We start from the raw sequence: 15,505 nt of genomic DNA, 5'->3' as shown, positions 1-15,505 counted from the left end.
AATAGCACTTCTATTTTTCATTACTCCCTGGAAATGTGGCTCTTGGAAGCTCATCCGTCATTCAATTACGCCCTGGTTCAGTCCTATCATACACGTGTCATAAAGTTCCTCAGATCTGAACTGCTGTTAATTTTCTGCGCCGTCCCGAGGGGATGCCGGGACGTGCCTGGAAAGGCAGCCGCGCACCGAGGGCATGCCGGGACCGGGCGCTGCGGGGGGGGGGGGCCGTGCTGCAGCGGGGCCGGGGGTCGGCAGCCCCCTCCCCACATCCCCACATCCCCACACCCCCTTCCCACGCAGGTCCGCTCCTCCGGTGGTGTTGGTTTAACGGGGCCACCTCCCCCCCCCCTTCCTCCTCTCCTTCCCCTTTAATCCGAGCGCTATCCGCACTGGGCACGTCCGCGCCGGATAATCACCTGCCTGGCAGATTTGTCACTGCACCAGATGTAATCGGGGAACTGGTTTTTTCTTTTTTTTTTTTTTTCTTTTTTTTTTTTTTTAACCCTCCTCGTTTTCTGTTTCTTGGAAGCCGCAGCTCCGGGCGGCGCCCGCTGCTCCCCCACCCATGGGCAGCTCCTGGCTTTGTTCCCACCTGTGCTGACTTGCGGTGCGTTTCCGACCCGGCTGCTATGAACCCAACAAAAGGGACGGATGGCTTCACGTGTTGATGCAGCCGTGGGTCCGGGGCAGAGCTCCCCATGCATACAGGGAACTGCAGCAGCAGTGTGACTCTATGGAACTGCGGCAGCACCCATGAGAACAGCCGCCTGTTCTCCCTGCTGCTCCCACCCATGGGTACCTGCTGGATAACCAACGGGACTGAAAGGCTGCCAGGGTTCCTCTCTGTGCTCTCGTCTCCCCCCAGCCCACATCCCCCCCTCCACCCCCATCATCCCGGGGCTCACTGAGATCCATCTGCCATCCAGCAGAGCCCCAGGTGTGTTACAACCATCACCGACCACCGAGTGCCACAGGGCTCATGCCGGGATCCCATTACCAGTCCTTCTGTCCTAATGGGAACAGCCTCCGCCCCAGCTGCCAGATGTGGAAACTGAGGCACAGGGGGACCCATATGTACCTGAGCTACGGGGACATCCTCATGGGAATGGACCACAGCGACCACACTGCTGCCCCAACCCCACTGGGGTGACCCCTCCCTGGCACAGCTCTGCTGCTGAGGGTGGGCTTCTCCCCCTGCCCCCCCCGGCCACCCCAGCCCTCATTCCTGTCCCCCTTCTGCCTCACACCGACACTCCTGCGTGGCTCTGGGGCACGATACTGTCCACCCTCATTGATCCCTGAAAGGTGCTGCTCCTCACCCAGAGATCAATGCTGGGAGCAGCTCGAGGCTCTGCAAGAAGCCACGGCCACCGCCCGCCTGCCAGCATCCTCCTGGCCACATGGCAGCACCCATCAATCAGGGCAGCACTGATGCTGCAGTGGGGGCCATGCTGAGGGGTCCAGATCCTGGCCTGTCCCCCCCTTCCATCCCCAAGCATCCCTGGGCAGGACCCTGCACGGCACAGCACAACACGCTCATGTCACCACTGAGTGCAGCAGCACAGCTCACCCAAGGGGCTCCAATGCCCCCCCACCCCCCCCTAGGTGTGCTCACAGTGGCACACAGTGCTTGCCCCAAGCCCTGCACAGGTCCCCCAACCCACAGACACCAGGACCGACGGACAAACGAGAGGGCAGGGCTGAACGTGGGGCAGGATGTGGGGCTACGGAGAACCCCCTCTGTCTGGGCACCAGCAAGGGGTCTCCCCGGCACGAGGCCACAGGGCAGGGGGTGCGTGGCCCCTGGCAGGGTCAGGGCAGCGCCCACACTGGGGGTCCTGACAGAGGCAGCAGTGGGGTCAGGGGCCACAGCAGCGCTCTGATCTCTCTGCCCACAACCCCCCCCCCCCCCCCCAAACCTCCCCCCCCCGCCCCGTGCGCTTCTTCCCCTCGTCGCTTCCCCAGCCAAATTTGACCTAATTTGCCGTGAGCCGCCGGGGTCTGCGCAGGGCACCGCGCTCCCCCGCCCCACCCCGCTCCTTTCACTGCTTTAAGCCTTTTCGCTTTGTCCATTCACTCAGTCGCTAATCAGATTAACGCCATTCCAAAGGTGCCCCCCTCCCTCCCTCCCTCTTTCTCCCCTCCCCCCCCCCCCCCCCCAGTTTCACCGACCCCAACCAGGACCTTCCCTCCCCATCTCGCAGGGCAGCGGTGGCACTGAGAGCCGAAGGGATTGGGATGGGGGACGGGGACGGAGCTGCCCCCCCCCCAGCACAGCGATGCTCAGAGGGATGATGGCAGCGATGGCAGCCGGTCCTGCGCAGCTCCATCGGCACGTGCACCCTTTGGGGAATCCCTCTCCTTTCTCAGAGACGTCTCACATTTCGATTCATGCTAAAGGACTGCTTGGGAACAGTGGAAATGGACCAAAAAAAAAACCAACCCAGCTTTCCACCTGCCTTCCCTCCCAGGGGGGGGGAACGCAACCCCACGGAGCAGCATTGGGCGATGCCACGACCCCAAACCAACGCAGCCCAGAGGTGCCCTGGGGACAACCAGGACCCAAACGTGGCCCAGGGGACCCCCATGGAGACACCCATGGGGTCACCCTAGGGAACACCGCAGCTTTCCCAGCCCACGGGAAGGCAGAGAATCCCCCCCCCCCGGAACTTTCTGCCCTACCCCACGTGCTCCAGCCCTCCCCCCACCCCAGAACACCCAACGTCCCCACCAGACCTTAAAAATGGATTTCAGTCCCTTTTTGGGGCAGCGCTGCGCACAAATGCATTCGACACGGGCGCTCTCCCCTGGCCAGGATTGTATGCAAAGGCAGTTAGGGGTCAATGAATAATTCATACTCCGCTGTCTTCAGAATTATACTGTGGAAAAATAAATCGGGGACTATATAAAAAATAATTTCCAAAAAAAAGAAAGAAAGAAAAAAGGTGGCGGGGGGGGGGCCCCGGGACGCCCCAACTCTGCGTGGGGATGAAAGCCCCCGCGCTGCCCACCCACTGAGCGGCTCTGCATTCAGGTCTGCACGGAAACCACCTTAAATCCTTCCTGTGCTTTGTTCCAGGCGCCTTTCAGTGCGTCTTAAGGAGCTGGGGAGGGGGCCTGGAGAGAGGGAAGGAAGGGGGGGGGGTCCTTTGAAGGAGCCCACTCATCCGCGCGGCTGCTCGAGTTCAAGGGGCTGCGTGCCCAGGGGGTGACGGGGCGACGTCCCCAGTGCCCGTCCCCCAACCCTATGGCTGTGAGGGGAAGCTCCATCTCCCACGTGTCAAAACGGGGAGCTGAACCCACGGAACTGGGGTGCTGAGTGGCGGGGGGGTGGGGGGGGGAGAAAGCAAGAGGGGGCAGCCCCCAACCCAGAGAGCCCACATCCCCGTCCACAGCCCTGCAGCTCCCAGGGCCACGTGCTCACGGCACGATCCGCTCGCGGGGAGGAAAGGAAGCGAGAGTCACTTTAATTTGGCTATTTAAAAATAAAGAAGTAACGCAGGCTTTGAAAGCCTGGAGGGGTCCCAGCGGAGAGACCTCCATCCCCCCTTCAAAGGCCGCCCTCTGCTTTCTTCCACCCGTTAGCAGCATACAAAGGTGCGCGAGCACTTTCGTCTCTGCGGAAAGACCTTTTAATTGGTTCCAGGCAGAAGGTCAAAATCTCTCCCCTTCCCCGCACGCGTTTCTGAGAGGGGGAAGGAAAAAAAACTGGCAAAAAAAAAAAAAAGAAAAAAGGTGGGGAGGAGAAGAGGAAGGGAACAGGGCTTGGAAGAGGCGGAGGGGTTGGGGCGCACCTGGAGCCAACGTCGCCAGCATAGGGATTGGGGACGGGGGGACATCAGGAGGGACGCAGGAGGCGATGCTCGTGGATGGCAGCTGCAGGGCGTAGGGGTGCAGGCACCGCTGCTCCTGGGTTCCCGGGTTCTCCAGGTTCTTCCTGGCTCAGCCCACAGCTCCTCATCGCCCACGGGGCTCTCTGGGCAGCACACAGGGCCCATCCCCGAGCACCGCACCCCAAACCCTGACCTCCATCCCCTGTCCCCCCCCCTCCACCCCCGCTGGAGTCGCCGTCCTCCCACCACTTGGGTTTCCTTCCACGGAAGGGGAGCTGAGCAAACGCATCAATTATTGAGCCGGGGCGCCGCGAGCCCGACGCGTCCCCTTTGCTAATGCCGCTCAGGTAGAGCAGCGCGGAGCTGCAGTCAGACACCTCCTAACACGATTAGCTGCAGGGCTCTTCCAGCGCGCTTCAAGGTCAATTTTTCTGAGGCTGACAAAAGGCACGGGCGGGCGGAGGCTCTGCCCAGGATGGCACGGGCAGCCCAGGGCACGGGGATGGGACGGGGACGGCGGGGACGCAGCAGTCCTGCCGCAGCAACGGTGATGCCCGGAGGAGCCGTCCCGCACCGCTCGGTTTTGCATGGAGCAATTGGATCCATATGTTCCCCAGCAGCGGAAACCGCTTCCCCCTCCATCCCTCCTGGCCAGGAAACTGCTTGGCTCCTTCCACTGCGCCGAATGGGGCAGGAGATGGGACGGGGCCAGGAGCCCTTGTGTGGGATGGGGTCTGTGTGAGAACGGGGCGGCAGCGCTGTGTGCGCCATGGGGAGATGGCGACGGCACGGCCCCACCGGCAGCACCCAGCCCAATGCTTCCCAGGTACCAGCAGCACTCAGAGCATCCTCTGGGTACAACGGGGCCGTGGTGCCCATGGGGTGAGGCTGCCCACGGGATCAAGCTCCACAGGGCACAACAAACAGCACCACAAAGCCATTCCGTGCCCCTCCACCCGACAGCACCGCAATTTGTCCCCGTGCAGGGATGGCACACGGTGTTCTGCTCCCACCAACTGCAGCAAGGACTCAGAAAGGTGTCCAAGGAGGCACAGCCTGAGAGCCCCACTCACGTAACTCAAAGCCCATCTCTGCTCCCAAGCCCCGCCACGGCACGAGTGCCTCCATCACCGTCAACGCAATGCATTTCTGCTCTTTGCATTATGGAGAAAAGCTGGAAAACAAAGCCCTGGAGAGTGAGCAACCCTGGGAAGAGGAAAAATTAAAACCAAAAAAAACCCCAAAAACCCACATGTAAATCATATTATTTCAAACCTGCCCATCACCAAACCAGTCTCTCAAGTGAGGGAACTGGAGCCACCCGCACCTGGAGGAGCGCAGGGAAGGAGCGCGGACGCAGCACCGATGCCACCCCACAACCTGATGATGGTGGGATTGGGGTTAAACGGGTTTTTTTAAACACCTCTGAGCTGGTGGGATGCAGCGTGCTGCAGAAGGACGCCGTGTTATTTTTATCATTGCATTACTTCCAGCTTAATTGCTGGATGCCATCAGCGGCGCAGAGCGGGGTGCGGGCGGTGGCAGCTCACCGTGGCCCCGCACGCCGCGCTTTGTCCTCTCCAAAAGGAGCAGCAAACCCACAGAGCAGGAGCAAGGCAGCAAACCCCATGAGCACTGACCCCAATCTACACGTGGACACCGGGGAGGGGGCTGGGGACACCCCCCTCCTGTCCCCTTCCCCCCTCGTTGTGACCCCCGGTGCTGCAGCAGGAGGGATGCGGGCGAGCGGCGCGGAGGAGCGCTGCTGCTGAGAAATCATCTCGGAGGAAACAAAACTTGCCAGTCAGCGCTCTGACTAATGGCATACGGGAATTAAGACAGCAGAAATGCCCCGTGCTGCCAGCAGCTCGCAGGCAGGTGTGCCTGCTACAACTTGTTTCACGGGGAAAGCAGCTCCGTGGCTGCGCTCCGCCGCTGGGAAACACCCAAAGCTGGAGAGCAGAGATGGGGCTGAGCCAACAGCCCTGGGGGTCTCGGTGGGGAAAGTGGGGCGTGGGATGCAGTGGGATGCAGTGGGTGTGGGATGCAATGGGATGCAGTGGGTGTGGGATGCAATGGGATGCAGTGGGACGCGATGGGCCGTGCGTGGGGCAGCCTGGTGGATGCAGGCGGCACAGAGCAAGAACCCAGAGGCACGGGGTGGAGGCAGCAGCGCACATCCCAGCAGTGGGGATGCTGCATGGGGAGGGCGGGGAGCAGCACTGTTCCCCAGCGCTGGGCACGCTGCCCTCCTGCTCCCAACACAGCACCAGGCTGTTGAGCCCGGCCCCGGCTGCCTTGGCTTTGTTAAGGGGTCACACAGAACAGCAGCGGCGCACAGATAGGGAAGCGGCGTTTTACCATCAGAAAAATTAGTCGCAATATTAATTAATCCTCAAAGCACTTTACGAACATTAACTAATTAAGCCTCCCAAGCCCTCTGCGAGGTGGGAAAGGTATGGCTGCCCTCGTTTTACAGCTGTGGGAAACGCAGCACGCGGAGCTGACGTGATGCACCCAAGGTCACGGCGGGGCGGGCAGAGGTGGGGCTGAGACCCCAAACCCCCTCCAGAGATCAGAACAGGGCCTGCGACCCCAGTGAACCCCCCCCCCTATGAATTTCTATGCCCATAAAGGGGGCTCAGCCAGAGAACGGATGGCTTCTGGTGCCTGACCTCACGTCGGGGCGCTGAGCCCAACCCCACGGCGGCACGGAGCGCTGAGAACAGCCCTATAGCACCCAGAGCAGCACTGCCTTGGGCTGGCAGCCAGCACGGCCCCACGGCGCCCAGGTCCCCACGCAGAGTGGCACAGGGCACGAGATGCCCCACGGTGAGAGCCCACGGCCGCAGCGCGCAGCTCTGGAGGAGCAAAGCAGAAGAGCTGAGGGGCGTTAACGGAGAGCAAAGCGACCCGGCGCGGTGTGAAAGCGGCTGGGTTATCAACCGGCGTCTCAATCACGCGGCATCGATCCAGATAATAGCAGGCAATTGTTCAGATACAATATCATAAAGTCTCCTTAACTACAGCCATAAAGCTTCCCCCGCCTGCAGCTCTCCTGGGCGCTCCCCACGCAGCGCCTTCGCTCCTCCGGCACTGAGAACAGCACAGAGCATCGTGGCAGTGCTGGAGGAGCACCACGAGCACGTGCCGGGCTCTGCTGCATCCCTGCATCCTCGCATGCTCCGTGCATCAGCTCCTTGGCACCTCCTGCATCTAATACCACCCCTGTGCTGCAGGAGGAGGGGGCACCCCGGCCTCCTTCGGCACGCAGCAGCGCAGCGTCAGGGCGTCCCTTCGCTTCGAGCTGTAATGCAGTGGATTTGGGGCAGCTGGGAGAAAACGCACCAACCCTGAGCCCGCCACCACTGCACCCCACAGCACTGGGGCTCTGCACGGGGCAACAGCCAGCACCACGGTGGCCCCACGCCGTGGGACAGCCTCCCTCTGTCCCACTGTTCAGCCACAGTAGAGCAGCAGGGTTTGGGTCCCGGTGACCTCTGGGAGTCCCTGCCCACGCCAGGGAACGCTGCTCCTTCGTGCGCCGCTTAATGAGCACAAAATATTTCCATGTTGCAATTACTTGGTTCGTTTGTGCTGCTGAGGGCAGCGCTGGCGCTGGGAAAATCCCTCCGGAGCCGCCGCAGCCGCCTGTGGGGCTGGGGAGGGGGGGGGACTGAACCCCATAGATTGACACCAGCAGTGGGGATACACGGCTCTGGGTGTGTGAGGAGGGCTGTGGGGTGCGATTCCCACTCCTGTCCCCACGGGATGGGATTTACACCCCCACCCCCATTACAGCAGCAGTGCAGCAGGCCGGCCAGCAGCAAAGTTCAGCGCGTCGCAGCCACACCTGGGCCCATAAATCTCCCTTTACAAGGCAGCCCGGTGCAGTGATTTATAAGGTGAAACCAATATTAAAATGTTTAAGGTAAAAAAAAAAAAACCAACAACCAACAACCAAACGCGCAGAGCCCAGCTGGGCTCCATCCCAGGGGAGCAGGGACCGGACACGGCGCTTCCTGGGGACCCATCCCCTCATCTTTTCCCTTGTCTCACAGATGGAGCAGCTCCACGCAGCCCCAGCACCCCTCCTCACCTCGACACGACAAACTGAGGCTGGGGGAGAGGCGACGTCTGCGTGCAGAGCTGGGAACTGGAGCTCATCCCACCGCCACGCATTGCCTGCACCACCCAAGGGTCCCCGCGCCCGACCCCAGAGGGACGCCGAGCACAGAGAGGGGAACAGGAATTGTGGCAGTGCAACAAAAGGCCACGGGGTGTTGGGCACAGGGGGACCCCACAACCCAACACCCTTGGATGGAACAGGGCGGCCTCGGTGCCCCCCAGGACCCAGCACTGAGCTGAGTGCCGCGGTGCGCAGCGGCACAGGGATGGTGCTGTGTGGGGACGGCCGCTCTGAGGCTCTGGGTGAGCGTGACCCCACAGCTCTCATCGCAGCTGTGAGGACAGCGAAGCAGTGATACGGGCACTTTGTGCTCTAAACGGAGCAAAATGGTGGAAAAGCATTGGAAGAGGAGCGGGGATGCAGAGCGAAAGAGCGAGCGGTGAGCGGTGGGTAATGGGACCCCGCGGGTCCCCGAGCAGCCATGGGTGGGAACGGGTGTGGGAGCAGCAGAAATCCTCCCAGAGGGCCCTGAATGCAGCGCCAGGCAAAACACAGCCACCAAAAAACAGAATTTGGAGGAGAAACGAGCCAGGAAAGAGAGATGTGCTGGCAAACAGCGCGGGATGTGGGGAGGGAACCCTTTGTGCGAAGGGCAGCGCTGGTGGAGAGAGCTTCCTCTGAACCTCAGAGCAAAGCAAAAATAACTTCTTTTTCATACATATACGTATTTTTAAAGCAAGTATGAAGGCGTCACTTAAAAAAATAATTTAAAAAAAAAAAGTAATTCCAATCACTTCCATTTTTGACCCTTTGGCTGAAATAAGAGGCGCCCGCCGTGCAGGGAAAGCACAGCAGGCAGCGCCTGGGAGCTGTAGGGGACAGCGTGGGGACGTGGCACTGAGCATCCCCTGCACCCCCAGCCTTTTTCCACTCCATTTCCTCCCCCGGGCTCAGGGAGATGAATCCCAGCACCGAGGCAGGCGGCCGGAACGGCAAATCCAGCGGTGCCAAATTTAATAAGAAGCCGCGATCCAGCGAGCAGATAATAATTGGGATTATGGAGCTGATGGAGGCGGCTCCCCCTGCGTGGGGACAGGAAAGAAATCACCAAAATCTTTAAGAAAACACCAGGTGAAAAGTAACAGCGGGCGCTGGGCGCAGCCTATGGCCGGTAACAGCAGACGGGCTGCAGGAGCTGCTCCTCGCAATGGAAACGGGATCGGATAAAAGGAAGAATTGGGATTTTCTGAGCTCTCTACGGGGTCGGGCTCGGCTGGTTTCATTTCACCACGCAGATCAACGCGGCTCGCTTTAAATAAAATGTGTGTGTTGAGATGGAGGCCAAATAAAAGCCACTCGAAGGCACAGCACGAAATTCTCCCCTTGGACGGCGGGGAGGCGCGCGCCCGCTGCTGGGACAACATGGGCTGCTGCTGAGCTGATGGGGAGCTCCATCCGCGCCCAGCGCTCTGGGAAAAAGAAACCGACCCCGGGAACGTGGCCTTTTCTGCAGTGAGAAAGAAAAGAAAGAAAGGAAAACGCAAGGAAAGTTGGGCTCAGATGGAGCGGGGAGCAGCGCGGTCCGAGCGTCGCGCTGGTGAAAGGGATGCAATGAAGTCGGGCGCAGGCACGGTGCACACACAGTGCAGTCGTGGTGCATGCACAGCACAGCACAGCACACGGTGCAGGCGTGGTGTAGGATGCAGCACGGTGCATGCAATCTGTGGGCCTCTCCTGCTGCAGGTGGAGCAGCGCAGCGCCGTGCATCGGCGCCTGCTGGGCTCTGGGCTGAGGGTCTGCAATGAGAATGTCAATTTTGGGGGGGGGGGGGGGGATTTTGGGGCGGCCCAGCTTAAATCAGGGCCTGTTCTGTGTCTGAATACAAAGCAGGCAGTTGGGGTTCTGTGCTCAGCTGGTCCTGGGGATGCTGCGGTGGAAATGCCGGCGGTGATCGTTGGCTGTGTGGTGATGCCAGGAGCTCAGTGGGATGCACTGTGCAACGACCCCACAAAGGCACAGCACCAAAGCAGCGCAGCAGAAGCACCTGCAGCCGCACGGCCCGCCCTACAGTGAGCAGAAACGGGTTTGGAAACGAGGAGGGGAACATTTCAGAAGGGACGGGAAAGAATACATCGTGTACACACACACATAAAGCAGCCTCTACCTCCATCCTTCCTCACCACCATCGACACACCATGAATGGCCCAAATGCCTGTGGGGCAGAGCAGGGCTGGGGAGCAGGGCTGGGGAGCAGGGCGCGATGCGATGGCTGCGCTCCACGGCTGCCCTCTCCCCATAGCAGTGCTGGCGCATGGCAAAGCCAGGGCAAAGCTCAGCTCCCTCCCATCACCACCATCACCCTGCAGCCCCTGAGGGTCGGTCCTGGCTGGGACAGCACCAGCCAAGGACACACAACGTATGGATGCAACCCAACCACGCTTTGGAACCATCGCCCAAATGCCGGATGCGCTGCAGGATGGGGTCTGTGCACATTTTGGCACAGGATGGGGCTGAGAGCTCAGCCACGGCGCCGTGCTGACCCCACGGTGTCCCACGCAGGGCACTGAGGCCGTGGTCCCCAAGTCCACAGAGCCATCCCTGCACCTTCTCCCCGTGGGCACGGTGCCCAAAGGCAGCACCGCACACCCACCGCTCCTCATGGCTTTTGAGTAAGGAGCCTCATTAAGAGGTAATTAGCTCTCGAACAATGGGAAGCTATTTAGCAGCCCAGCCACAGCAGCATCAACAAGCAGAGGGGGAGAGGAGGGAGGAGAACTCCCACCAGCAACGACCGGACCCACCTGCAGCCCCATCCCAGCGCCTCCTGGGCTGCTCACACCAGGACAGCCCGGCCCCACCGCCGCTGTTTCACACCTCCAGAAGGCATCTGCTGATGCTTTGGGGTCCCTGTGGCACCCGTGGCCGTGGGGCTCAATCCCATGACCGTATGGGGACGGCTGGACCTGAGGGCACCCCGTGAGCAAGGGGAAAAATAAATCTTAAAACTCCTCTTTGGGGCTGAAAGCAGCGACGCTGTGACCCCCACCCGACCCAAGGGAGCAGAGCGAGGTCTGTGCCCAAGTGAGGAAAAACAAGGAGGACAGAGAGCAAATCTCTAACGCACAATTAACGCCTCAACCACGCAAACACAAAAAATAAAAACCTCGCCATTGGGAATGAGTTATTTAAGGAAAAATTGCTGCAATTTTGCAGGCAGGCCAGCGGATGAACCTCACCAAATAAAAGCACGTATCGATACGGATGGCCCCAACCCTGGCCATGCGGGGCAGCTGCGTGGACAGACAGACAGACAGACAGACACCCGGCGCTGGGCCGGCGTTTGCAGCCCTGTAACCCACCTCCATCCCACAGCCCATCACGGCAACGGCGCCGGGCGTGCAGCTGCACAGATTGGTGCCCAGGGCCCGTCTGTGCATTGGAGATACACCTCCAAAACACCTCTGTTGGCGCACGGCGGCAGCTCTGCAGCCGTACCTGGAGCCGTCCCTCCTTCACCCATCACCCTGCTGCTGTGTGGCTCCAGGAGCAGCACGGCTTTGGGTGCCGGCGAGGACGAGCAGCCGCCCCGCAGCCCCCACTGGTGTTTGGATCCCAAAAGCGAAAGCAATGGGAGAAGTGACTGCAGCTCCTGGGAAGGGACGGGGAGAGAAAAGCTCGTCGCAGGCGCCGGCCCCGCTTGGAGCTGCTCTCTATTAACCGTGCTGCTCCAGCCCTTGGCTGGTGGAGAATCGCTCACACGGCTTAGCGGGCTGGAAAAGAGGGGTGGGGAGGGCTGCAAATGATCTGAGCACAAAGGGAAAATGATCCAAATGGGAACTCCGAGGGAACCCACCGCTGGGGTTGGGGTCGGGCAGCTCCAAACCCGGCACGGGGCACCGATGGGAGAAACCCCAACAGCTGGAGGGCCTTGGGAGCCAGAACATGGGAGAAGCAGCACGGCATGGACAGCCCCAGACCCAGCCCAAATGAAAGGGACCCACGGCGCAGCCAACACGCGGCTCCCAGTGCAGATGTGCCCAATCTTCTGCTCAGCCATCCCTTCCCAGCACCCATTTCCCACGGAAAAGCAACCAGAGGGTTTCCATCCATCGCTCCCTCAAAGGAGGGCCCAAAGCCATCGCCCTCATGGCAACCTGGGCTCCGTGTGCTGGGCTGGGACACGGCTCAGCAGGGGCAGCTCTGAGCAGGACGGAGCCACGGACGAAAAGCCATGGACAAAAAGCCACGGCCGCCCTCAGAAGCAGCGATGAGGGGCCGAGAGCAGCTAAAAGCTGCAGCACCCCAACCCGCATCGCCCTGCAATGCCCGCCCCGAGCTGCTGCTGAGCTCCTCCAGCCCACGGAGAGCAGAACAGAAATCCCAGCTGTGCTCACAGCACCAACAGGAGGAAAAAAAAAAAAGAAGAAGAAGAAAAAAATAGAAGAAGAAAAGAAGCAGAAAATGAGGCTTCCAAGGCACAGAAATGACTTCACAGTTAAATATAGGCCACGGGTAAAATCGAGACCATTTACAGCATTTGTATCCGCACCGTAAATAGAGAGAGGAAAATACCCCACACTTTGCACATCTCTACAGACACAAATCCACGGCGTTGTTCTAGGATGGTGGTGCTGCCCAGGCCCTGGCTGACAGAGCAACCCAGTGCCAACGCTTTGCATCAGGGAGAGCCGAGAGCTGCCAAGAGCTGCCAGCACCGAGCCCTGAGCTCCAACGGGTCGCAGCGTCCCGGCATCCAGCCGAACCCAAAGGCTGCATCCAACCCTTCCCAATGCACAGAGAGAACCCAGTGCTTTGGGGTGCAGCTCCCCAACCTCATCCTGCCACCCCCCCCCGATGGCCAGCACACCAAATTCCTCCTTCGGCCCCATCCCCTGTTAAAGAAAGGTTTCCAGCTCGCTGCCGAATGCCCCCACGGAGCGGGCAGCTCTCGCCGTACCGTTTGTTTCTCATTTACACCCAATTAGGAAATATAGAATTATTCTAATCTGGGCAAATCGTATCGATTCTACGATTCTGTGAGTCTATGAGGGGGAGATTTATGGCGGCCCTTTATGGAATATGGATGGCGACAGAAAACAGCAGAAAAACCTTCATGCCAGCCCAGGTGTGCGGGTCGGGCGCTCGGAGGGGCGTTTTCCTCTCTTTTATTTTTGCTCCTTCTGGATCCTTTCCGATTTCCCCCCTTCTTAATGGGGAAAAATGAAGGAGGAAAAGCCGAGCCGAAGAGGCACACGAAGACTCCTCATCATCTAGAAGGATGAAATAAGCCTCGAGTAACTCCAAACAGCTGGACCCAAAGAGCAGAACAAGGAGAGAACTCAACGGCAATGCGTGGATGAGCGGCACTGACGTGTCCCCGTGAACCCCGGACCCCAAATGGGAAATGTGGGTCACAGCACAGCCCTGCAGCCATTGTCTGCTCATCCCACGCCGCTCCCCGCATCCCTTGCTCTGTTTCCACCCCCCCTTGAAGGTGTTTTCCCCGCTGATATCGGGGCCCAAAGCCTCCAATGGGCCGCGGCACGGATGCTGGATGCTGTGGGACGGCACTGGGTGACGGCAGCGAGATGGGACGCAGAGCACAGACCACAACCCCATCCCACCACCTGCAGCACAACCCCGGCCTGGAGAACAAAAGGCAAAAACCCCAAAAGTGTGGCCGAAACGGCGCGACCACCGTCACCAAAAAAATAAAAACCAAACCAAAGAACTTTGCAACGGGGAAGAGAAAAAAAAAAAAAACAACAACACAAAAACCCAACAAAAACGCACACAACCCCAAAGCCCTCCCTCCTCTTCCAACCCCCCACAAAAATGCGAGGGGGAGGATAATAAAACCCAGATGCGGGGCAGCCGAGGCCCCGGCACGAAGAGCACAAAGGAGCCGGGCGTCCCATCCAGGAGCGCGGAGTCACCGCGCGTCTCCACGGCCGGAGGGCAGCGCGCCGCCCCCAGCACAGCGCACAGCAACCGGGAGGGGGATGCGAGGATGGGGGGGGGTCCGATGGGGGTCTCTCGGAGCTGTGCGGATATGGGGAGCGGCGCGGGGATGGCAGCCGGCCCCGCATCGCCGTGATGTGCGGGGTCCGATCGGGGGCCGCACCTGGGGGGAGACGGAGCTGCGGGGTCGGCACCGTCAGCAGGGAATTAAAGGGGGGAGGAGGGGGTGAAGATGGGGGGGGGACCAGGAGCTCATCGCGGGGTGAATTCGGGCTTTACGGAATTGCGAACAAAGAAATCCGACGGGGAAAAGAAAGGAAAAAAAAATATTAAATGAACTCTACGAAATCATCGTCATAACAAGGCAAATTATACTAAAAACCCTTGCAAAAACAAATAATAATAATAATTAATAATAATGACAGCAATAATTTCTTCTCGCAAACACAGAGCGGGGAAACTACCGGAGCTGACGGAGCGGTGCTTTTTTTTTTTCTTTCTTTCTTTTTTTTTTTCCCCCTCTCGCTTCTTCCAACGTGGAAACAACGCCGAGTTTCTCCGCCGCCGCTCGCAGCGCCCGCAGCCTTTTGTCCCAAACCCGGCGTGCGGGAACTCCGCGAGGGACCGGGATGGAGCGGGGGGGGGGGGAAGGCAGGAAGGAAAGGCACGGACGGAACGGGGCGGCCCGGCGCTCACCTGGGGTTGCTGCGGTTCCAATAGACGGCGTAGCGATCCGAGATCACTTTCCCGGGGTCGTCGCTCCACACGCAGACGCCGACGATCGCCGCGAGCAGCGCGGCCGCCTCCCAACGCGGCATCGTCCCGGCGGAGCGGCTCAGCGGGCGGCGGCGGAGCGGCTCCGGGCCCGACCGGGAGCGGCGGGCGGGAGGCGGGCGGCGGCGGCGGCGGCGGCGGGGGGGCGGCCGGAGCTCACCATCGCCCGCGGCCCCGCGGCCGTCAGCGGGGAAAGTTGGGGGCGGCCGCCGAGCGCCGGAACGGCGGCGATGGCATCCCGCGAGCCGATCGGAGGGGACCGAAGCGGGCCCCGCTCCGTTCCGGCCGTCGGGCGCCGCCGCCCCGACGAAGTTCCCCGGCCGAGACCCCCGGCCGCCCCCCCCCGCCGCCCGCGCCCCGCACCTGTAGAGCTGCGCCGGGTGGGGCGCGGTGCGGAGCGGCGCGGTGCGGGGCGGAGCTGCGGTGTGGGGGGCACGGCTCGGCCCCGCGGGCTTCCTCCGCCCGCCGCCGCGCCGCCCGGGAGCACCGGAGAGACAAAGGCCGGGCCGGAGGCCGCCGCTCCCCGCGTTCAGTGCCGCCGCTCCATGCTGCGCCGCGCCCCGCCCCGCCCCGCGCCGCCCCGCCCCGCACGGCCCCGCACCGCCCCGCGCCGCCGCCGGTTCCGCCCCCGCCACATTGTTGCCACCGACGGCCGCGGCGAGCGCCCGACTGCGACCCAGGGCGGAGCCCCGACGGTGCCCCCCGGGCGGTCGCAGATCTGGGGGGGGGGCGGGGGAGAGAGAGCGGAGAGCGTGCGGGGGGCGTGCGGTGCAAAATGCGGGGCAGAGGTTGGGGTTTGCAAGGGGGG

The 15,505-nt window shown here is 61.2% G+C and overlaps 1 protein-coding gene across 1 annotated transcript in view; it reads right to left on the bottom strand.

The window, feature by feature from the left end:
* The window catches only part of EFNA2 (ephrin A2), a gene marked incomplete at both ends in the record, with an annotated part of 32,636 nt that extends 17,895 nt beyond the window's left edge, over positions 1-14,741 (bottom strand). Inside the window, one exon of the mRNA XM_079546905.1 lies at positions 14,620-14,741. Coding sequence (XP_079403031.1) covers positions 14,620-14,741 — 122 coding nt within the window. The remainder of the gene's footprint in view (positions 1-14,619) is intronic.
* Positions 14,742-15,505: the final 764 nt, after the last annotated feature.

Source organism: Tetrao urogallus, assembly GCF_951394365.1.
Source record: "Tetrao urogallus genome assembly, chromosome: 25".
NCBI lineage: Eukaryota > Metazoa > Chordata > Aves > Galliformes > Phasianidae > Tetrao > Tetrao urogallus.
The sequence above is the reverse complement of the archived record's forward strand: the minus strand, read 5'-3'. Positions and strand labels throughout refer to the sequence as shown.